At 45.0% G+C, this 23,916-nt stretch overlaps 1 protein-coding gene across 3 annotated transcripts in view; it reads left to right on the top strand.

Annotated features, from left to right (window-relative positions):
* The window catches only part of COL5A1 (collagen type V alpha 1 chain), a 177,036-nt gene that overhangs the window by 23,348 nt on the left and 129,772 nt on the right, over positions 1-23,916 (top strand). For all 3 annotated transcript variants that reach the window (XM_083722005.1, XM_083722007.1, XM_083722006.1), the window contains exons 2-4: positions 14,682-14,849; positions 17,285-17,498; positions 18,705-18,867. In XM_083722005.1, coding sequence (XP_083578131.1) covers positions 14,682-14,849; positions 17,285-17,498; positions 18,705-18,867 — 545 coding nt within the window. The remainder of the gene's footprint in view (positions 1-14,681; positions 14,850-17,284; positions 17,499-18,704; positions 18,868-23,916) is intronic.

The following is a 23,916-nucleotide window of genomic DNA, read 5'->3' on the forward strand; positions in this document are numbered from 1 at the left end:
ACTGTATAGACTTGAAAGGGACCTAAAGAGTCATTTAGTCCAACCCCTTGTGTAGGACCTCAATGTAGGAACCACATCAATTTGTTCTAAGAGTTAATTATTATTATTATTTATTGAGTTTATATGCCGCCCTATACCCTCGGAGGTCTCAGGGAGGTTCACATAAAAGATCAACATAATAACCACAACATATATAATCAAAACATAAACAACAACCTAATAACACACACATACACACCAAATTAATTGTGTTTCAGGGCCAAAAGCCTTTGCAAACTGATGTTCGGGGGGGGGGGGGGAATGAAAGCAAAGAATCATAAACTCATAGAGTTGAAGGGGGTCCCAGGGGTCATCTAGCCCAACCCCTGCAATGCAGGAATCATAACTAAAGGATCCCTGACAGATGGTCACCCAACTTCTGTTAGAAATGAAAATGCATTTAAAGGTGTTGGAAACTGAGCATTTGTTCATAAAACACATAAAGTTCAAATGTGAAATCTTCATACGATCTTGGGGTGGAACGTGGCGGTGTGTGGGATCTGCACAAAACAGAATGGAATGGAGCAGCGTGATGGAAGCAGGATGGGATTTTACTGTTTGGTCCATCCCTTGCTTGTGGAGCTGCCTGTTCTGTTGAAGTGAGTAGCAGAAAAGGGTGGATTTTGCAAGTTAAAATTAAAAACCTGGCACCCTAGACCAGGGAAACAAGTCCAGTGCTCATCTGCAGCAAGAGAACACGGAGTCCAAGCAGTTTATTTTGCACACAGATCGGGTAAGAAAACAGCCTAGATTGTAAATCAAAAATTTCCAGTCATTTTTCTGTTGGGCAGAACTCCGTCACTTGACTTTGCTCCCTGCATCTGTGAAATCTAAAAAGTGGTGGTTTTTACCCGAGGGCAAGCAAAGCTGGAAAAAGGCTTTGCTTGATAAGCGTGAGTTTTTCATCTGATTTTACAAAAGTCAGTTTAGGCAGTGGAGGCGGCTGCCAGCTCCCTCTACAGGTTGGCGGTGTCAGCCAGTTTTGTGTTTCACACACAAAAGGTGCCAGATGTTCCCTGTGAAGAGTCACTCTGGGCCATGGGAGTGCCTGCACATCTGATTTAAAATCCTGTCTTTGAAAGGAAATGCATAAGTGGGTGGGGGGCTCCCAGACTTAACAAAAGTAAATAAATTTTAAAAAGCCTTCTTCATGCAGTGATGCAGTACATACTTCGACTGTGGAACTGCCGCAGAAAGTAGTTATTGCCACCATATTGGATGGCTTTAATGGAGGATTAGACAAATGCAAGGGGACGCGGGTGGCGCTGCAGGTTAAACCACAGAGCCTAGGACTTGCCGATCAGAAGGTCGGCGGTTCAAATCCCCACAATGGGGTGAGCTCCCGTTGCTTGGTCCCTGCTCCTGCCAACCTAGCAGTTCAAAAGCACGTCAAGGTGCAAGTAGATAAATAGGTACCACTCCGGTGGGAAGGTAAACGGCGTTTCCGTGCACTGCTCTGGTTCACCAGAAGCGGCTTAGTCATGCTGGCCACATGACCCGGAAACTGTACGCCGGCTCCCTCAGCCAATAAAGCGAGATGAGCGCCACAACTCCAGAGTCGGCCACGACAGGACCTAATGGTCAGGGGTCCCTTTACCTTACCTAGACAAATGCAGTTCCTGCTTGTGAGCTTCCCATTGGAGCATCTGGATGGCCACTATGAGAACAAGACTCTGGACACTTTGGCCTGATCAAACAGGGCCTGATCAAACAGGGCCTGATCAAACAGGGCTCTTCCTATGCTTCCTGTATTGCAGGGTGTTGGACTAGATCAGCGATGGCCAAACTTGGCCCTCCAGCTGTTTTGGGACTACAACTCCCATCATCCCTAGCTAACAGGACCAGTGGTCAGGGATGATACGAATTGTAGTCCCAAAATAGCTGGAGGGCCAAGTGTGGCCATCACTGGACTAACTAGATGATTCTCAGGGTCCCTTCCAGTTCTACAATCCTATGATCCTGATGTGGTCCTGATCTTTTATCTGACTTGAATCAGGGGGTGTCTTTCTCAGCCCTCTCTGGAGATGCCAGTGGGGACTGAACCAGGGGCCTTCTGCGTGCAAAGCAGATGTTCTTAACCACTGAGCCCAGGCCCTCCCCGATTTCTCTAAGTTCCTGCATGGCTGAGGAATTTCAAGGGAAATCAAAAGTTTTATGCCTGTGTCTTTCAGTTTGATTTTGGGTTTTAAAAAGAGTAGTTTCGGTGTTGCAGAAATATTTCCTGCTTGATCCTTGTAGTGAATAGTCACAGCGCATAACAGTGATGTTACGAATAAGGACAATTTAGATTTGGGGTAGGATCATCATAGTTAGAGATCACTGGCAAAATACTGAGTTAAGATTGAAGGCTTAGGCATTTCCAAGGAAGGAAAAAGTTTCTGTTGAGGCTTGTGGATTTTTTTCTTGGGGGCAACTTGCAATCCTCCTCACGCATCTCATTTAAAATTTATTCTCTGTCCAAAAGGACAAGCTGGCCCTGTATTTTTTATATTGTTAGCCATTTAAACTGTCTTTATGGTTAGCCTCTTTCCAAGGTGTAGAAGGTCATCCTTATTGTACCCGTAGAATGACTCTGAATCCATCCAAAGTGTAGCTGCGGGTGGTCCTTTTTCCACTCAACACAGAACTTTCCAATTAAGTCAAGGTGTCCCCTCCATGCTCCCTGGTCCTGATGGACACTTCATTAAAGTCTGCTTTTCACCTTATTTCTTTAACCTTGGTGGTTTAACAACAGGCATAACTACAGCCAAACATTTCCCTTATGTGGACTGGTTTGTTTGTGTCCTTTTGATTCTGACTACATTGTCAGTCAATAGGATGTTGGTGGAGGAAACAGGCCCATAGCTGTATGGATTCTGAGAACATCTAGATCCATCCTTCAGCATCTGATAGGCATGGCGTGGTCATAGGGTCGAGGCCTCCATGCTATCAGGGGCACCAACTCCATAGATGCAGATGCTCTCCCTCTCTCGTGATGCAAGAACTCACGGGCATTCAATGAAGTTGAATGTTGGAAGATTCAGGACAGAGGAATGACTTATTCACACAGTGCATAGTTGAAATATGGAACTCCCACAGGAGGCAGTGAAGGCCACCAGCTTGAATGGCATAAAGAGAGGACTGGACAAATACAGGGAGAAGGCCGTCAGTGGCTACTAGCCACAATGGCTCTGTTCCACCTCCACAATCAAAGGCAGTCAATGTCTCTGAATTATACCTGTTGCTGGAAATCGCAATAGGGGAGAATGTTGCTGCTGCTGCACTCAAAGTCCTGCTTGTGGGCTTCCCTTTGTGGCATCTGGTTGGCCACTGTGAGGACAGGATGCTGAACTAGATGGGACATTGGCCTGATCCAGCAGGCTTTTCAGGATTGCCTGAAAATTGCTTTTAAAAACTGGCAAATGATGTGGGTGTATGGTGTCTACAATTCATATGAGCTGCCATCTAGGAAAGGCAGGTTCAAATCGTGCAAGCCTCTCCCTTACAGCTTCAGGCATCCCAGCTGTAGCATGGGAACAATTGAACATAAATATTAATGCCATCTACAAGGTGATCACATTTATTCTGGCACATACTTTCATGGCTTTTTGAACTGCTTTTCTAATTCTTAAGAAAATCTAAAGTAAGAGTGAGCAAATCAGTTTTTTCCCCATCACACATGTATCACTTTAGCACACATTCACTCATATTTTCTCCTATTTCTGAATTAAACCTTCAGGGTTTCTTTTTGGTTGTGGTGGTGTTTTAACGATCCACATGAAACATTATTTTTAGGTGTGTATTCCCTTAAAAAAATTAACCATCCTTTGAAATTTGCAGTTTTGCAATGCAGTTCTCCATTCATTCACTCATTCTTTTGATTTATATACTTCCCTTTATCATAAGATCTCAGGATGGTTCACAGGATAAAATGCTGGATAACAACAAGTAAATAAATAGAACAGCAAAGCAACCCCCCCACCCCAGTAATGTGTAAAAAATTGCATATCCTTATGTAAAGTGTTCATAAAAGTTCATATGTTACCGAAAATAACACTTCGCTGCCTGTACCCCTCCATTTCCCACTCCTGGCACTGTTCCAGGATCAGCATGGACTGCTCATCCACTTTCAACTTCAGGCACACATCGCTCCTAGCCTTCTCTCCAGGAAACAAGGATCCCACGACTGACTCCAGTGTTACAAAAGCTGGGTGCCTGTCCCCCTCTCTATCCTGAGCGGTGGCAAGAGCCCATGAGGTCCCACTCACACACCCAGGGTCCATGTCCCTTTGGAGAATGGAAGACACGGTGGAGACTGTCATGCTTTGAGAACTATAGTTTATTCACCTGTTTACACCTTCAGTTTGCATGGGGGGGGAGTCCAGATGTTACTGCATACACATTTCCAGAGGCTGCACTTAAGGCAGTCTTTAGGCTGCCTCCCTCCAAGATGGATCTCAGCTCTCTCCCCCCCCCCCATTCTTCCCAGAAAAACTTTTTCCTGCCCCCTCAAACACTCCCCATCACTTTGGTAACCTTTCAAACCGCTGTCTCTGTTCATACCTGGGAGTGGGGCTGGGGGCTGGGGATGGGCGGAGAGTTCTCTAGCATTGGCAGCCACCCACAATGGGCCCTCAATGGCCCCCTATTGTTGCCTTAATGACCCTGGCTTGGCCAATTTACCCAGGAATTCCTCTGCAGCTTATATTTCTCCCTTCCCAACCCAAGCAATCACAATCCTAGAATTTATTAATTTCCAGGGTTTACCCTAAATCTATAACAATTTATTATTTATTATTTATTAATTTATACCCCACATTTTTCCCTGACAGGACTCAGGTGTGCTATTTTAGGCAATCTTGCTTTGCACTTATGTGTACAGTATATTAGAGGAAATTGCATTTTTAAAATGTCCTTGGAGAAATCTGCAGCAAAATGCGCCTCTGTAAATCAATCAATCAATCAATCAATCAATCAGAATGGTTTAACAACAATTATATTTAAACCATGCAATAAAAACACACACATAAAGAAAGTTAAAATTGGAATTCAGTTAACTATTATGGACAGATGTATTCTTAATTGTTTTATGAATTGAGGCTTTAAAAAATAATAATCTCAAATTGGTGTTGAAATGCGGAGAACTGAACTGGGGAAAAATGAGAAATGGGGAGAAATGGAAATTGACAAATTCACTGCTCCCCAACTCTGAGTGTGGCTAACAATGGATCTCTCTCTCCCTCCCTCCCTCCCTCTCCCTCTCAATATCCTATCTATATCCCCGCATACCGGTACTTCCCTATCTTGTCTACCTCCCTATCTATCTCAGCCATTCTGATTGCAATTTTTCAGCCTTCTGTATCGCAGCATCTTCTTAGCATATAATGCTCAGTTCTTGTTGTAGCAGAGTGGAACGAAGCAGGCAGGCAGTTGAGGAATTTGGAGGGGGGGGGGGCCTTTGCAATCGTGGTTATGAGGCCATTCCAAAGGTGAAATTCTTGTAGAAAGTCCCCCATCTCCTCTCTGGCTTAGCAATGGAACGTTTTTGTGCTGTGGAATGTGGCAGTTTTCCCAGAATGACTAAGCAAGCAGGGATCTCCCAGATGGCCTCTCCAATAGTTGGTCTCTCTCAGCCACTCCATGCGACACTAAACCTCTCTCCTCCCCACCCCTAAACCTTGCAACTGAGCATTTGCACAAAATCCAGAGAGCGCTGCCTGAGCTGGTTGCCAGTGAACTTGCTTACATTTGTTTATATTTATTTATTGGTTTTATATCATCACATTGGTAAGCCCAAGGCACAACTAAATTAAAAAGACATTTCACAGAATCACAGAGTTGGAAGTGACCGCGAAGATGATCTAGTTCAAACCCCTACAATGCAGGAACCTTTCACCCAAAGTGGGGCTCAAACCCACAAACCTGAGATTAAACAAACCCACTTGGCAAAAACGTCTGGAAGCTGAATGAATGAGCAGTAATACAGAGGTTGGATGGCCATCTATCAGGGATTCTTTAGCTATGATTGCTGCATTGCAGAGAACTGGACTAGATGGCCTTAGGGGGATTCCTCCAGCTGTACAATTCTGTACAGTTGCTGTACAATTCTGTACAGTTGCTGTACAATTCTGTACAGTTGCTGTACAATTCTGTACAGTTGCTGTACAATTCTGTAGTTCTATACCATCACATAACAGCGATGGGCCCAATCTTTGTGGTGACAGCCTGGAAGTGGTCCTAGTAAAGACATTCTGCCCTGCCAAGCATAAGGATTGTGGAGGACACAGGAGAAGCTTGGATTACACCATGGAGCTGCCATCGACAGACCCTGATTGACAACCTTAGTCAGTGTTTTATTACTCCATTTCTTGTAGGATATCGGAAACTGCCTTAACGAAAATGGTGCCTCCTGATTAGTGGGCCTGCTATTTATTTATTTTTTTAATAAAAAGGTTGCATTATTTTTCAAACCAGAAAACGTAGATGACAAAGAGTCAGAGAGAGAGAGAGAGAGAACACATTTCCTAACACGTCGCCAACTGTGGCAAACTTTCTGTAGCAGCTTAAAATCAAAGTTTGTTTTTTTTTTAAAAAAAGGGAAACTCCATATCCAGATTTAATGAATTAACTGAATTAATGAATTAGCCAATATTCCAAAAAGAAAAAAAACAGGAAACACTTTAAAAACACACACCCAATTGCTTGGGATTTATTTAATCTGAAGACATCTTGACATTTTACCTTGGAAAGACAGCCCCTGCCACATTCCATAATTGTGATTGCTGGTTTGGAGTAATATCCATTGAATTCCTTGTTCATGAAACACAGATACAAAGTTACCCGATTTGCACCTCTCGGATTAAGGGCGCAGCCGGTAATTCTTCTCTGCACCAAACTGAATATATGAAAAAACACATATTAAAATGTTTTGGGGGGAGGTGCGAAATGCTTTCAAATATGTGTTTCCCATATTTTTTAAAGAAATAATTTGCAGATCAATGCAGAAATGGAATCCAATGGAATTATGGATAGAATCATAGAATTGTAGAGTTGAAAGGGACCCCCTGGGTAGTTCAACCCCTTGTCCACCAGCTAGTCTGCTCCACTGTTGATAAAAAGGGGAAGCTCCATGAAATGGAACTAGACATAGCTGTAGGAAAAGCCTTAGCTTCCTGAAAAATCTCCTGTTTTTATTTAAAACCAAACTCAAGTGGCTAGCTCTCATGGTTACAAAGATGATTACTGTACATGATTGTTAGGTCCTAACTGCCAGCTAAATTAGAATAAATCATTCCTATGTGGTTAATTTCCATGACATGCCTGGAATTTTATTCATTTAATCCAAATTTTGCACAGTTTAGCTAAATAGCAAACAGATTCCTTTGGGCTCAGTGCCTGGCTGCTAAGACGTCGCTTTGCCAGAAGGCAATACAATGGGTAATAGGTTAGTGCTGTGTCAAAAACTTATCCTGGGCTTTTCCTCTTTCACAGAATTGCAGAGCTGGAAGGGACCATAAGAGTCATCTAGTCCAACCCCCAGCAATGCAGGGACCTTCAAATGTTATCAATGCTGCCTTCAAATGTTATCAATGGGGAGAGAAATTCTCATGGGCAGTGAAATTCTCATGGGCAGGGTTCAGGATTTTTGTGGCGCTTACTTTTGAAGTGACTGAGTAGTGTTTGTAGGTGCCTTTTATTTCTGCCTGCAAATCCAGACTCCCTTGGAAAGTGGTGGACTCGCCTTCATTGGAAGCTTTGAAGCAGAGGTTGGGATGGCCATCTGTCATGGATGCTTTAGTTGATATTCTTGCATTGCAAGGGGGTTGGACTAGAAGACTTCAACATCCCTTCCAACTCTGCAATTCTAAGGTTCTATGGCTGAATGTGAATTTGAACCCTGGTCTTGCAGTCCCTACACTCTGAGCACTACATGACTCTGGCTGTCATGAACACAGGAGTGGCATGCTTCCACCTTCCTTTTACAACCTGCTGAGCTGAACTTGGTTTAACTGGGCAAATAGCTGAAAAGGGGATTTGATTCCACATGAAATCTTGGCTTCAGCTGTGCTGGCAAGTGATGGCTTGCTATACCAGAACAGCGAGGGATTTTTTGGGGCAGAGATGCCATTGCAAAATCTGTGGTGCATTGTGCCAGGCTTTGATATTGAAATTCTAGCCTGTGGTTTGTTTGGGCTGGTTGAGAGCCATGCTTAAACGCAGACACACACACACACATACACACGGAACAGAAGTGCACATTCCTTCTCCACAGCTGGTTCTAGCCAATGGTTGAATGGACTATAACTTACATCAGCTCCAGCCAGTATATCTGCCTGGAAATCGCCAGGTTGAGGGAAAGGCTCTGCTAGATGCAGCCAGGTTGAGCTCTGTCACATGTCATGAGCTGGTGTTATGAGGAGGGAAGCTGTATGTTATTGCCCAGCCCTGCCATACCAGTTCAATAGCATTTGTTAGAAGGAGAGGAGGGGTGCTCTTGTGCTTGGGTCCTGCTTATGGCATTCCCATTAGAGAATCTGGTTGGCCATTGTGAGGACAGGATACTGGACTAGGCCAGCAGGCCCTTTCTATTTCCTTATGTTCTGTAATTTAGGCACTTGGGGCTGCCCCGAAAAAGGCCCTGTCAAGCATAGATTCTAGCTGGAAGATTCAGGACTGATAAAAAGAAATCCCTTCTTCATGCAGCACACAGTTAAACTATGGAATTTGTACCCACAGGATAGCCACCAACTTGGTTGGCTTTAAAAGAGGATTGGACAAATTCATGGAGGAAAAGGCTATCAATGGCGATTAGCCACGCCAGCTGTGCTCTGCCTCCATGCTTGAAAGCAGCTGTGCTCCTGAATACCCGGAGCTGAGGGTGATGAAACAATTGCTGAGATGGCTAGAATGCCGGTGGTGGAAAACTCATTCTGAATCTGAACGGACACAGGTTAGAGCTCAACATAGAGCCTACCAAGTGGTGATAGCGACAGCAAAGAGGACCTTCTTCGCCACCTCTATTGCATCTGCAGAAAACAGAAGCACAAGTCTCTTTCAGGTGGTTCACAATTTAGAGAAACCACCTGCATCATTGGGGCCTGGTAAGGACCCCAAGATCTCCTGCAATGATTTTTGCAGATAAAGTCGCTCAGATTCAGAAAGAGGTAGACTCTACCATGGGAGTAGGGTGGGAGCAGGAGAATGCTAGAGTCCTGTCTAGTCAAGTTGTGTGGGATCATTTCCAATCTGTTACCTCTGAGGATGTGGACAGGCTGCTTGGACGAGTGAAACCCACCTGTCTCCTTGATCCTTGCCCATCCTGGATCATAAAAGCAAGCCAGGAAGAGCTGGGCAGTGGGCTCCGCAGGGTGGTGAATGCTTCCCTCTGTGAGGGAGCCTTCCCAGACCTGCTGAAAGAGGCGGTTATTAAACCACTACTTAAAAAAAATCTTTGGACCCTGCCAATATGGCCAACTATCGCTCAGTCTCAAATCTTCCATTTTTGGGCAAGGTGATTGAGCGGGTAGTTGCGGAACAACTCCAAGCACACCTGGAGGATGCAGACCATTTGGATCCCTTCCAGTCAGAATTCAGGCCTCACCATAGGACTGAAACAGCCTTGGTCATGCTGGTAGATTATCTCCGGTGGGCTAGGGACAAAGGTGAAAGCTGCTTCCTAGTTCTGCTGGATATCTCAGCGGCCTTTGTTACCATCAACCACGACATCCTTCTGGACCGTCTAGAGGGGCTGGGAGCTGGGGGCACTGTCATACAGTGGTTCCGCTCCTTCCTCCTGGGCCATGTTCAGAAAGTGGTGTTGGGGGATGAGTGTTCAGACCCCTGGGCTCTCACTTGTGGGGTGCCTCAGGGTTCCGTCCTCTCCCCCATGCTTTTTAATATCTATATGAAGCCGCTGGGAGAGGGGGTTTGGGCTGGGTGTTCATCAGTATCTCTTTTAAATCAGAACCAGTGAAGGTGGTGAATGTCCTGTGTGAGTGCCTGGAGATAGTTGAAGGATGGATGGCGGCTAACAGATGAGGTTGAATCCTGACAAGACAGAAGTACTCTTTTGGGGGGACAGGGGGCGGGTGGGTGTGGAGGACTCCCTGGTCCTGAAAGTGGTAACTGTGCCCCTGAAGGACCAGGTGCGCAGCCTGGAAGTCATTTTGGACTCACAGCTGTACATGGAGGCACAGGTCAATTCTGTGTCCAGGGCAGGTATCTACCAGCTCCACCTGGTGCACAGCCTGAGACCCTACCTGCCCACAGACTGTCTTACCAGAGTGGTGCATGCTCTCATTATCTCCTATTTGGACTACCTGCAATGTGCTCTACATGGGGCTACCTTTGGAGGTGACCCTGAAACTACAACTAATCCAAAATGCGGCATCTAGACTGGTGACTAGGAGTGGCCGCCAAGACCGAAAAAACCTACATTTGCTCCCAGTACGTTTCCGAGTACAATTCAAAGTGCTGGTGTTGACCTTTACAGCCCTAAACAGCCTTAGCCCAGTATACCTGAAGGACCATCTCCACCCCCATCGTTCAGCCCAGAGGGCCCAACTGTGGTGCAGCTCCGAGGGCCTTCTGGTGATTCTCTCACTGCAAGAAGTGAGGTTACAGGGAACCAGGCAGAGGGCCTTCTCAGTAGTGGCACCCTCCCTGTGGAACACCCTCCTATCAGATGTCAAAGAGATAAACAACTATCTGACTTTTAGAAGACATCTGAAGGCAGCCCTGTTTAGGCAAGTTTTTAATGTGTTAATGTAGGGAAACCCAGCCAGATGGGCAGGGAATAATAATAATAATAATAATAATAATAATAATAATAATAATAATAAAAATACCAATTGCTAGAAAGAACAGGAGAGTGCTCAAGCACCCAAATCCTTTCCACAAGTTTCCCACAAGTTGACCACTGTGAGAAGAGGATGCTGAACTAGATGGGCCTCTGGCCTGATCCTGCAGGCTCTTCTTATGGCTAGTTGGACCAGTGGCCTGATCCAGTAGGCTCTGCTTATGTTCTTAGGAAAACCTATCCAGGCCAGTGCCACTCTAATGCCAGTGGCATTCCACCACTGGGGCACCAGCATCAAGAAGACCCTCATGTGTGGCTGTGTCCCAAATGCTCAGTAAATGCTGCATGGATAAGGGGGTCTCTCTGCACAAATGTACCACCTCAGCAGGTGTCTGTGGGAGCAGATGATCCACCAGATATTTAATATTTATATCCAACTAAGTTCTACTCAGAGTAGACCCAGTGACATTAATGGATCCAAGTTAGTCACCATCTGTTAATTTCAGTGGGGCTATATATGTCAGAGCAAGCACCCTGAACTTGGCTCAGTAGCAAATTGGCAGCCAACCCAGCTGCTCCTTCACCGTCATTAATATGCTCCTGGCAAGCTCTCCTGGTTAAGAGCCTAGCTGCCACATTCTGTGCTGGATGCAGCTCCTGAATGGAGCCAAAAGGCAGCCCCATGTGCAGTGCATCACGTAAAGCCTGCCCTGGCACAGCCTGTTTTATCACACCCTACGAGCCTTTGCATTAGGCAGGTGCCATCTTCAAGGGTGGCATTAGGAGGGAAACCATGTGGCATCCATAGAAAAGCAAAGTTGCTTTTGATCGGCGGTTCAGCAGAGGCATGCACAATGGCAGACTTCCAAAAGATACCCACTTCTTCCTTCCTTTGTTCTTGTCTTTTCCTCAGGCATATTACAGCTAGTGATTAGCCAAATCATATTTTAGTCATTTTCCCTCTGGCAATGAAAATTCATGCGCCTTCTTGTGTTAGCAGGCCACAGAGTAATCCTAGAGGAAAGAGGCAGGGGGGTCTGAATATTATGGAAGCCTGTTCCTGAGTCCCATTGAGACTTAAGCACATAAGAAGAGCCTAATGGATCAGACCATTGGTCCATCCAGTCTAGCACCCGGTTCTTACAGTGGCCAACCAGGTGCCTGTTGGAAACCTGCAAGTAGGATTCGAGCACAAGAGCAAATTATTCCCACCTACCATTTCCAGCAACTGGTATTCAGAAGCATTGGTGTCCTTTCCTCCATGACTTATTCTAATCCTCTTTTAAAGTCATCCAAGTTGGTGGCCATCACTGCCACCTGCAGAAGGCAGTTCCATAGTTCGACTATGTGCTGTTCAAATACTTTCTTTCTTTCTTTCTTTCTTTCTTTCTTTCTTTCTTTCTTTCTTTCTTTCTTTCTTTCTCTGTCTTTAATCCTCCAGTATTCAGCTTCACTGGATGTCCACAGGTTCTTGTGTTATGTGAGAGGGAGAAAAGCTTTTCTCTATCCTTTTTCTCCATGCCATGCATCATTTTATAAACTTCTATCGTGCTGCCTCTTCCTTGCCTCTTTTCAAAACTAAAAAGTGCTGAATGTTGCAACTAGGGCTGGGCAATGCCTGGTTTTCAACCTAGTGTTATATCACCAGTTAAACATTGTGATATACTGATCTATCACAAGGTCTGAAATGAGGATGGAAATATGTAGAGGCATTGGCTGGCTTCATGGTTTTTACTGCTTCGTTGTTTGTGCCAGTGCCTGCTCTTGTGATTTGCTGCCTCCTGCAGGAGCTGGCAGAGTAAACAAGGGCTGCAGGAATCAAGAGAAGCATTGCATGCCTTCACGAGTTTTCCCACATTGTGATTTTTGCATAGAGGGTGCACACATACATAATAATTCGTGGTATATTGCCAGGTCAAAAAACATGAAACCGATATCACCATATGGACTTTAAACTGGTTTTGGACGATATATCAGTATATTGTCCACACCATAGATCAGCAGATTTTGTTCCTTTCCTAATGATCCCAAACACGGAATCTGTAATTTTCACAACTGCTGCACACTCGCACTTACTGGGGTGATGGTGTTAACCACCCACAACCTACAGATCTGGCAGAGCATGGTGGAGGACTCATAGTTGGTTTAGGGTTACTTCCGCAGGTGAGAACTTCGAATGTGTTAGTTGGGTTCTCCTGGCTAGAAGGCACATCCTTCATGCCATCCTCTGGCTCAGGAGAGGAGTCCCTTTCAGGACCTTGTGGAAACCACTCTTTCTGTAGGGAAAATGAGCTTTCCATCTGCTGGAAGTATTGTTATTTTGAGCCATCAAAGTCAAGCAGGCCATAATGCTAGCCAATTGGGCATCCTTGCAACAATTTCACCTTTGACTTTCTCCATGGCACGTTGCAAGATGAATTTTGTAGTGATAATGGAAGTCGAGGGGTGGGGTGGGGGGCGTTCTTTTAATCTCAGGCACTCTTTTTTTTCAATCTCAGAAAGAAAACTCTGCATGGGCACTTAAATCTTCTTCCCTAGATCAGTGGTATTGTTGTTTACACTGACATGTTACATTGGTTGTGTATTCTTTTTGTAAAGCGCTTTGGGTGGGTTTTTTAAACATTATTCAGATTTATTCATATTTATATTTAATTTGTATATCATCCTTTATCTAAGGAACACTAGGCAGTTTAAAATATAAAAACAGAAGAATATATAACATAGTTACAAGAAAACAATTCCTCTCCTACCCACCGTTTAAAAGGCCATAGATTGTTTAATTAGCCTAAGGTTTGGCAGAAATGGATACATTGGAAGGAAGGAAGGAAGGAAGGAAGGAAGGAAGGAAGGAAGGAAGGAAGGAAAGAAAGAGAAATGCAAATATTTGTTTTGTAATTTGGGGGGTAGTTTTTGTTTTCAAAAACTTTTTAAAAAAGAAAACTGTTACAGAAAACTATATAGGGAATATAATAAGTCGTTGAAAAGAGGGAACACTGTTCTTCCATTGAATGGAAACCACTGGGGTTTGGGATATTTAATGCATTTAAAGGCCAGAGAAAGCTTACAACATATTGAGGTTCCTGAGGAAAAGTGTCAGCGAGAAGGAGAATTTATTTTCCTCAGCCAAAATAAAGAAGTCACTTCACTATACTGAGTTAGCCCCGTTTACCTTGCTTCTGAACTTTCACCTGATTATTAGATTTGAGTTGCATCCAAAAGGAGAATAACAGGTGACATGATAGAAGTTTGTAAAATGATGCACGGCCTTGAGAAAGTGGACAGAGAAACATTTTTCTCCCTCTCTCATAACACTAGAAATCATGTACATCCAATGAAGCTGAATGTTGGAAGATTCGGGACACACAAAAGCAAGTCCATCTTCACACAGTGCAGAGTTAACTATGGATCTTGTTCCTCGGGGAGACAGTGATGGCCACCAAATTGGGTGGCTTTAAAGAGGACTGGGCCAATTAATAGAGAAGAGGGCTATTGATGGCCACTAGCTTGTGCTTGGGTCCTGTTTCACGGTTTCCCACTGGGGCATCTGCATGGCCATTGTGAGAACTGGATGCTGCACTAGATGATCCAGGAGGGCTCTTCTTATGTTCATAATGTTGGTTCTACTCAAAGCAGAGGAACTGAAACAGATGGGCATGGCTAACTTAGGTCCATTTAATTTCAATGGGTCTACTCTTATTTGGATAAAACCTATTTGGATACAATCCTTTCTCTCTTTTCCTTGGAAATAAATTATTTGATACTTTTGTTGCTGTTCTGTTTCATGCATGTGGTTATGTGGAATAACCAAATGGCAATCTCTTTTCACCTTTTAATCCCGGTGCTTCTTCTTTTTCCCTCCTTACAGCTGAACCTGCAGATCTCTTGAAGGTATTAGATTTTCACAACTTACCCGATGGCATATCGAAAACAACAGGTTTCTGCACAAGCAGGAGGTCTTCGAAAGGCGCAGATGTGGCATACCGTGTGACCAAGGATGCACAGCTGAGTGCCCCAACCAGGCAGCTCTACCCTGGTAAGACCTGTTTTTATTCTAAGGTTATACAGTTAGACCATGCATCCATCTACCTACTCTGACTAGAAGCAGCTCTCCACAGTTTCAGACAGAAGACGTTCCTTGCCCTACCTGGATATGACATTGAGAATTGAACCCCGGACCATCTGCATGCACAGCAAATGCTCTGCCACTAAGCTACAGCTTCCCTTTAAAAAAGAAAGAAAACAAGATTCCAGTCCTCATGGTTCTGAGAAAAAGGTCTAATTTAAAAAGGAGCCCGAGGAAGCTGTTTTATTATCAAATAGAACTCTAGGAAGCTGAGGAGTTTTTAATCTATTGTTACTTTTAAATTTGGGGAAATTGAAAGCCTTTAAGATACATGTGTAAAAACTGTCTCGGTGGCTTCTCTCTGTGAGTTTGTGTTGCAATTCTTCAAAACAAAACGCCACAAGTGTTTTCCCACTCCCCATGTTTTGCCACGCTGGCAGTGGCTAATGCAACAGGATGCAAAGACCCTAAAACTACCAGCTTAGGAGAACAAAACCTTCTAATTATCTCAAAATATGCTATGAGGCAGAGGGCGCTTGGGTAGAAAGAGCTCTGTGGCTTTGTCTTCATCTCCCCATCTCAACACCCTTGATATTCAAATCCCCCAACCTCTATTTCCCTTGGAGATGCTCTGCAATTACTTCTGTTGTCTTTCTTTTAGCATCCCATCATTTGCTTGCTTGTGAGCTAGAGTAACATCTAGTTATTGGGATGATGTGTGTTATTAAAGAAGAAAAGGGATGAACGGTTTCAGAAAGTCCTAGGCAGCTGGCCAACTGACACATCCAAGGTCTAAACAAGGCACTTTTGCTTATTGATGGGTTTCGTACACAGGGCTTGACTTCATGGAATCATGGAATTGTAGACTTGGAAGAGCCTCCAACAGGTCGTCTAGTCCAACCCCCTGCAAGGCAGGACTCAAAGAATCCCTGACAGGTGGTCACCCAATTCTTGTCAATCTGCTTTGCAAAGCTCTGCCCCAAAATATGCAAAAACTCAGAAGAGTTGAGGGACATCATAATAATCTAGTCCTCATAGTTCTGAAGCATGGGCTGAATTAAATAGGGCCACCAGAATCTGCCACACCAAGTCAAGCCATTGGGCTTCCCAGTTCAGTTGTCTATACTGACTGCTAACCGTTTTCCATATTCCAGACAGGTGCTCTACCACTGAGGTTATGACCCTTTCTCTAAAAATAAATAAAGATTCTAGTCCTCATGGTATGGAATAAAGGACTGAAATAACCAGGAACATAGGAAGCTGCCTTCTGTCAAGCTAGCAGATTGCTACAAATAGCTCAGCACTGTCTACACTGGCTGGCAGCAGCTCTCCAGGGTCTCAGAGAGGAAGTCTTTCCCAAGCTTACCTGGAGGCTTACCTGCTATTGAACCCGGGGCCTTCTGCATGCAAAGCATGTGCTCTTCTAGAGAGCTATGGTTCCCCCACGCCCACGCACCTTAAAAAAATGTTCTGGTCCTTGTAGTTTGGAATGAATAGCTGGATTAAACACAATGTAGGCAGTTGTTTTCTGCTGAGTCAGAACATGGCTCTATGTGGCTCAGTACAGTGGTACCTCGGGTGACAAACACCTCAGGTTACAAACACTTCAGGTTACAGACTTCGCTAACCTAGAAGTAGTACCTCGGGTTAAGAGCTTTGCCTCAGGATGAGAACAGAAACTGTGCAGTGGCAACGGGAGGCCCCATTAGCTAAAGTGATACCTCAGGTTAAGAACAGTTTCAGGTTAAGAACGGACCTCCAGAATAAATTAAATTCGTAACCAGAGGTACCACTGTACAGTGGTACCTCGGGTACATACGCTTCAGGTTACATATGCTTCAGGTTACAGACTCCGCTAACACCGAAATATTACCTCGGGTTAGGAACTTTGCTTCAGAATGAGAACAGAAATCGTGCTCCAGCAGCGCAGCAGCAGTAGGAGGCCCCATTAGCTAAAGTGGTACTTCAGGTTAAGAACAGTTTCAGGTTAAGTACGGACCTCCGGAACGAATTAAGTACTTAACCCAAGGTACCACTGTACTGTTATCATTGACAGCTAGTGACTTTCCAAGGTTTCAGGCAGGGATCTCTCCCAGCCCTACATGCTTGTGATACTGGGAATGGAACCTGGGACCTTCTGCGTGCAAAGCAGATGCTCGACCACTGAATTACAACTTTCCCCCAAGGAACACTGCCTTCTCTGCACATTTTGAACTCATTGCTTTGGGTCCAACTCTACAATTCTATCATTCTATGATATTTGGTCTCATTACCATTTCCTTTTTGAAAAGGCCGCCTAAGCAAGAGGCCTTTGTCACCAATCTTACAATATTGTGGTTTGGGGGTTATGCTTCCATTGCAGGGAATTAACCACTCTCTCTCCCGCCCCCCTTTTCCAATGCCAGCCTCTCCATTCCCTGAAGACTTCTCGATCCTAACCACTGTAAAAGCAAAGAAAGGGGGCCAGTCCTTCTTGGTGTCTATCTACAATGAGCAAGGCATACAGCAGATTGGTGTGGAGATTGGGAGGTCTCCCGTATTCCTATACGAGGACCACACAGGGAAGCCAGGCCCTGAGGACTACCCTCTCTTCCGGGGCATCAACCTCTCAGATGGCAAGTAAGTCTGGCTTGGAACAGGTGGGTGAGACAGAGGGGTGTCAAAGATTTCTAATAAAACAGAAATGGGAGAGGACGTAGCCAGGGGTCATTTCTTCTTCCCATGTCCTGAACCAAAACAAATGCAGCAAATAAGTACCTAAGAATAGCAAGCTGGATCAGGCCAATTACCCTTCTAGTCCTGCATCCTGTCCTCACAGTGGCCAACCTTGTGGATGAAACCCACAAGCAGGATCTGAGCACAAGAGCACTCACCCCTCCTCTGGTTTTCAGCAACTGGTATTATTCAGAAGCATTATTGCCTCCAACCATGACCACTGAGATGCCTCCAGGATATTGTAGAGTTGAAGAAGGTTCAGAAAAGAAGATGGAGCGACTTCCCTATGAAGAAAGGCTGCGGCATTTGTGGGGCAGCAGCGTTTGTGGGGCTGAAGCGCTTGTGGCTTTTAAGCTTAGAGAAAAGGTGATGAAGAGCAGACACGATAGAGGTTTGTAAAATGATGCATGGCATGGAGAAAGCAGAGAGAGAAAAGTGTCTCTCCCTCTCTTATAACGCTGGAATTTGTGGGCATCCAATGAAGCTGAGTGCTGGAAGATTCAGGACAGATAAAAGAAAGCCATTCTTCATGCTGCATGTAGTTAAATGGTGCACCTCACTGCCACCGGAAGGGGTGATGTCTACCAATCACCTATCTTTACAACAGAACTGGACAAATTCATGGAGGATGAGGCTGTAAATGGCTACTAGTTGTGACATCTGTGCTCTACCTACACAGCTGGAGGCAGCCATGCTTCCAAATACCAATTTCTGGAGACCAAAGGAGGGGAGAGTGCCCTTGTGGTAACTGCTTGTAGGTTTCCTATTGAGGGCATCTGGTTGGCCACTGTGAGGACAGGATGCTAGACTAGATGGGCCATTGGCCTGATCCAGCAGGCTCTTCTTCTGTTCTTAAGAAGGACCTGAGCAAAGGAGCGCTCTCCCCTTCTGCATTTTCCAGCAACTGGCATTCAGAAGCATTATTGTCTCAGTCCATGGAGGCAGAGCATAGCCTCCATCATAGCTTCTATCCATTGATAGCCTTGACCTCTATTAATTTGTCTTTTATTGACTGTGGGCATTCTGACAGGTTGTCCTCCTGGAGAAACAGGCTCTTCATAAGATTCGGAGTCTCCATTTAATGTTCCGGTGGGGCTTCTTATTTCCCAGGTGGCATCGGATAGCTATCAGTGTCCACAAGAAGAACGTTACCTTGATATTGGATTGTAAAAAGAAGGTTACAAAGTTTTTGGACCGGAGTGACCATCCCATCATCGATGTCAATGGCATTATTGTGTTTGGAACAAGGATCTTGGATGAAGAAGTATTTGAGGTAAGCATGAGAGAGAAAAGAGCTACTGAGAAGCCAGGATGGCATTTCAGGTTGTTGAAATATTGAGGGTGCTTTCTTTCTGTTGGAGAAGAATGTTCCAGATCAGAAATTGAGGGGTCACCAATATTGGGGGTTTTTTTTATTTCAGAGTGGCTTACATTACAAATGGTTAGAACACAACAGTCCCTGCACTCAGGCACACATTTTAAAAGACATGGCATGAGAGGAAAGATGGATGAGGAGGGAGAGAGGTGCCAAAATCTGGAAGGATGCTTATGATTCAGAAATGAATTTTCCTAGCCCTGTCCAGGTTAACTATAACAACTCCTGTGTTGGGTGGGGGGCAGCTCCACCCCACCCCACCCCACCTAAGGGGACACTACTGATGGAGGGATAGTTATCTAGAGTATTAGGTATCTGTGTTTTCCAGCACGTGTGATTAGCAGAAAGGCGTGTGTTGTGTACGAAAGCAAGCATTCCATGTGGATCTGTCCAGTGGAAGGTGTGATCCTTAATTGTCAGTAATGGTGCACTGTAGCTCATGGCATGGAGCTTTCTCCCACAAGCCTCTAAGAAGCTCCAATCTAGATGTACCCAGGATGCCTTGATAAGAGCGAGAACAGGCAAAGTGGAAGGGTTTGTATTTTTCCAGAGGCTGTCATTCACCATGCATATCAGTGACAGAAAGTTCCTTGTTGTGAATTATTGTAGGGCAAGATCTGTAAGGACCTGATGGAACTGTTTTATGGAGTATTTAATTATGTATGAATTTTATAACTAATTTCATGTGTGTAGAGCACTTAGAAGCCATTCTTTTTATAAAGCAATAAACAAAAACAACATCATTTCAGCAGGATACATAGACACCCTAAACAAATCTGGAATGTTTCTAACCACGAATGGTTGCAGACTTGTTCCATAATGGTGGCTGTTTTTAAAATAAAATAAAATAACATACCTTTTGGCTGAGCTGACTAATGAGGAAGCAGATTCCATTAAAGGATAATGTATTTCGGTGCTGATTTCCATCATATTGTAACAAGATCCTCCAAATTGGACCATTTTTAAGCTTATGACCATGTAGCTGAATAGCCAAGGTTGGTTTTGGCAGCTGATTCAGACACCAGGCGGCAGATTTCATCACTGTCCCAAAAGCTAGACTTATTCCCTGCAAACTGGCTGGTCTTAAGTATCAACCAGACACCTATATTTTCCTTCTCTCCCCCCCCCCCTTCCTTACCTCCTCCTCACTTTTTAAAGATATACATTTTATTGCTTCATCCACCACCACCCAGAAACTACCTTGCAAGCATTTACTCATTTATTATCATTATTTTGGTCAATGTGTGTTCACAATGAAACAAAAGCCCTAACAGGTCTTCATGCTGGTCTAGCTGAGAGAGCATGGAAGCTCCCCACAACCAATATTTCATTATTTCCACATATTTATACAAGAAGCAGCAATCAGTATTCAACCATGCCACCCCCACCCTGCAAAAGCACCAAATGTCCATTTAATTGCATTTAACTTGCAAGTCATTTCGGTTGCCAGATGTCCTCAGAGGCCTATAACCATGTACTATCAGTGTTGCATATATTACAGAACTGTGCCAGGTTGAATGAACAGTAGTGGCTTGATTGTTAGTTTGACTCTCTAGGACATGTTTGCATTTGTCCATTAATATTAAGCCCCAGAGAGTGAAGTCCAGATATGAAACAGGTCTGCACTTAATGTCTACCGATAACTTGCAAGAGTAAGTCAAGGGAGTTTCTGAAATGGACTTGAAATAGAAATTCTTCCTTGCTGGTAATGCCAAATGTCACCTAGAAATGAGGATTCAACAACAACAAAAATGTGCTGGTAGCTCTCAAGCTGCCACCTACTTTCTCTGCTAATCGGTGCTCCTTAGCTTATTAACTCACTCATTCATGGTTTACATTAGAAACACAGGAAGTTGCCTTCTGTTGCGTCAGACCATTGATGGTGCAATATTATTGAACCTGACTGGTAGGGGCTTTCCAGGATTCCCAGCCCCACTTGAAGACAGTAGGGGCTGAACCTCATACCTGCATGCTAAGAAGATGCTCTGCCACTGAACCCTATAAAGTTCCTATCTCTTGCAGTTCTGAAGGAAGGACAGCATCAAATGGACTGACTGGCAGGGACTCTCCAGGGTTCCAGTCTTTTCTCAGTCCTAGCGGGAGATGTTTCAAAGGATTGGACCTGGGGCTTTCTGCTCGCAAAACAGATGCTCTACCAACAGAGCCCCTGCTGTTCTCCATAGGCCCCCTCCTGTTAGTGTCAGGATAGCTTTAAGATGACAGTTCCTGAAGCCTTTGTCTGAGGGCTTTGTCAGACAGGCCAGTATCTAAAATAAGCAGCCTAACTTTTGGCTTGACAGGAGGGGTCATAATAATAGTGTTAATAAGCTCTGTGTCCATTGGGCTGTCATAAAAACTTCATCTGTCCACCCTGTCGCTAATGGCTTGATGGAGAGAAGAGAGTTTTCCAACTGTTTTTTTTCTGACATCAAAGGCACCAACTCTGTAGGTCTGAGGTGCCTTCAGCCCCACCATAGTCTGTTGGAATGGGGCTGAGCCCCCGCAATCTTGAGGGGCCAGGCCTCGTAGCAGCAGCAGTGGGCCTTGCTGGACACAGGAGTGGCAGGCCTTACCGGGCCTGTGACAACAGTAGGCCTCACAGGGCCTCACTGTGGTGGCAGCAGGCCTGACCAGGCCTTGCAGTGGTGGCAAGCCTCAGTGGGCCTCACAGCGGTGGTGGTGGGTCTCACCGCCCCCCCCCCAACGCTGAGCAGAACTCGGCATCTCTGATCTTAATAGAGAATGGGGGCTCATCTTATGTTTTTATGATTATAGACCACTTTGGTTGCCCTTATCTAGCTCCACTGCTTTGTATAATATATTTATTACGGTGTTTACTCGAATGTATCTTGGCCAAATCACGTCAAAAATAGGGTGTGCATTAGATTTGATGGCGCATTTGCATTCACCAGCAAATACTTTTTTTCAGTTTCAAGGTTGTGAAAATGGAGGTCCGCATTAGATTTTGATGGCTCATTAGATTTGCGTAAATACGCTAGAATCATAGGACTGAAGAGTTGGAAGGGACTGCAAGGGTCACATCTAGTTCAGCCTCCTGCAACTCAGGAATCCCAGCTAAAGAATCCCTGACAGATGGCCATTGACCCCTGCTTAAAAAACCCCAAGGAGGGAAAGTCCACCACCTTGCGAGCCAAGGCCCTGTGACTCCGTTGTTTCCCTCATTATGAAATAACCAGACAAGACAGAAGATATATACAGTGGTACCTCGGTTTACAAACTTAATCTGTTCCGGAAGTCCGTTCTTAAACCAAAATCGTTCTTAAACTGAGGCACGCTTTCCCTAATGAGGCCTCCCACTGCCGGTGCCCTTCCGCCATTCAGATTCCATTCTTAGACCGAGATAAAGTTCTCAAACCGGGACACTATTTCCGGTTTTGTGGCGTTCGTAAACTGAGTAGTTCGTAAACAGGGCTGTTCTTAAACCGAGGTACCACTGTAGAATAGGTTCAAATCAGGCCACAACTTTATTGATTACAGATGTGAATGGTTTGGCTTAGGCACAGGGTGGAGCCATCCCCTCCAACCCCTCTGCTGGGAGAGCATCTAAGGGTGAACTACCACTAGAGGGAGCCCTAATGAGCTACATCAAATAGGGGTACATCTGAGGAGGTCTCAGTTGGAAGGAGTGCTATGGCCCTGGCTCTCACCTGGGCATTCGGATAGAAGCAGCTCTTCCTGGATCCCTTTACCAGGATACCCTTAACCAAGGAGGGGCAGGCAGAGGCTACAACCTTCCCTCGAACCAAGACTAGGCTTAAAGGTAAAGGTACCCCTGACCATTAGGTCCAGTTGTGGCCGACTCTGGGGTTGCGGCGCTCATCTCGCTTTATTGGCTGAGGGAGCTGGCGTACAGCTTCCAGGTCATGTGGCCAGCATGACTAAGCCGCTTCTGGCGAACCAGAGCAGCACACAGAAACGCCGTTTACCTTCCTGCCAGAGCGGTACCTATTTATCTACTTGCACTTTGATGTGCTTTAGAACTGCTAGGTTGGCAGGAGCAGGGACCGAGCAACGGGAGCTCACCCTGTCGTGGGGATTCAAACCTCCGCCCTTCTGATCTCCAGTGCTTAACCTCACAAAGTTGTGACAACTGCTGCTTTTATCCTAAATAATAAAAATAAGAATAGGAATTTTATTTATCTCCCTATCTGACTGTGTTGCCCTAGCCATTCTGGGCAGCTTCCAATGTATATAAAAACATAATTAAACATTAAACATTTAAAAGCTTCCTTGTACACGGCTGCCTTCAGATGTCTTCTAAAGGTTGTACAGTTACTTATCTCCTTGGCTCAGAGGTTGCATAACTCAATACCCTTCAACATTTCTCTGATGAAAATAGGGATGTCCTAAGGAAAAGGACATTCCGGGATCAAATCAGAAGCTAGGATGGTTTCTGTAAATCTTGGACTGTTCCCTGGAAAGCAGGGACACTTGGGGGGTCTGTTGCTACAAGGTAGGTGGAAACCCAACGGCTGGTGCCAATTTGCCAAGTGGAAATCTTCCTACCTGGCCCTGAATATGGCAGCCAACAGTGCCATAGCAAAGTCTAGTCTGCAGAAACAAACTTATGAAAAAGTGAAGGGAGGGTGGGAGAACTGATTATGGTGAGGTGGGAAGGAGGCCTGGTCAGGCCTCAATTTATTGCCCCTGGGTGCAGACCCAAGTGGCATTTATTGGTTGGTTGGGTCTGCCCCCAAGGGGAATTCCACCTCACACTTGCCTGCAATTGGCCAATCTTTGGGCAGGCAAATCCACCTAGACAACCTTCCCAGCTTGCAGATGTGGGCATGGTCAGGCTGCGATGACATCCAACTATGAAAGGTAAGTGGACTTCTGAGACCATAGAATTATAGAACTGAAGAGTTGGAAGGGATCCCAGTGGTCATCTAGTCCACCCCCCTGCAATGCAGGAATCACAGTTGTTTT

The sequence above is a fragment of the Podarcis gaigeae genome, assembly GCF_964106915.1.
Source record: "Podarcis gaigeae genome assembly, chromosome: Z".
Taxonomy (NCBI): domain Eukaryota; kingdom Metazoa; phylum Chordata; class Lepidosauria; order Squamata; family Lacertidae; genus Podarcis; species Podarcis gaigeae.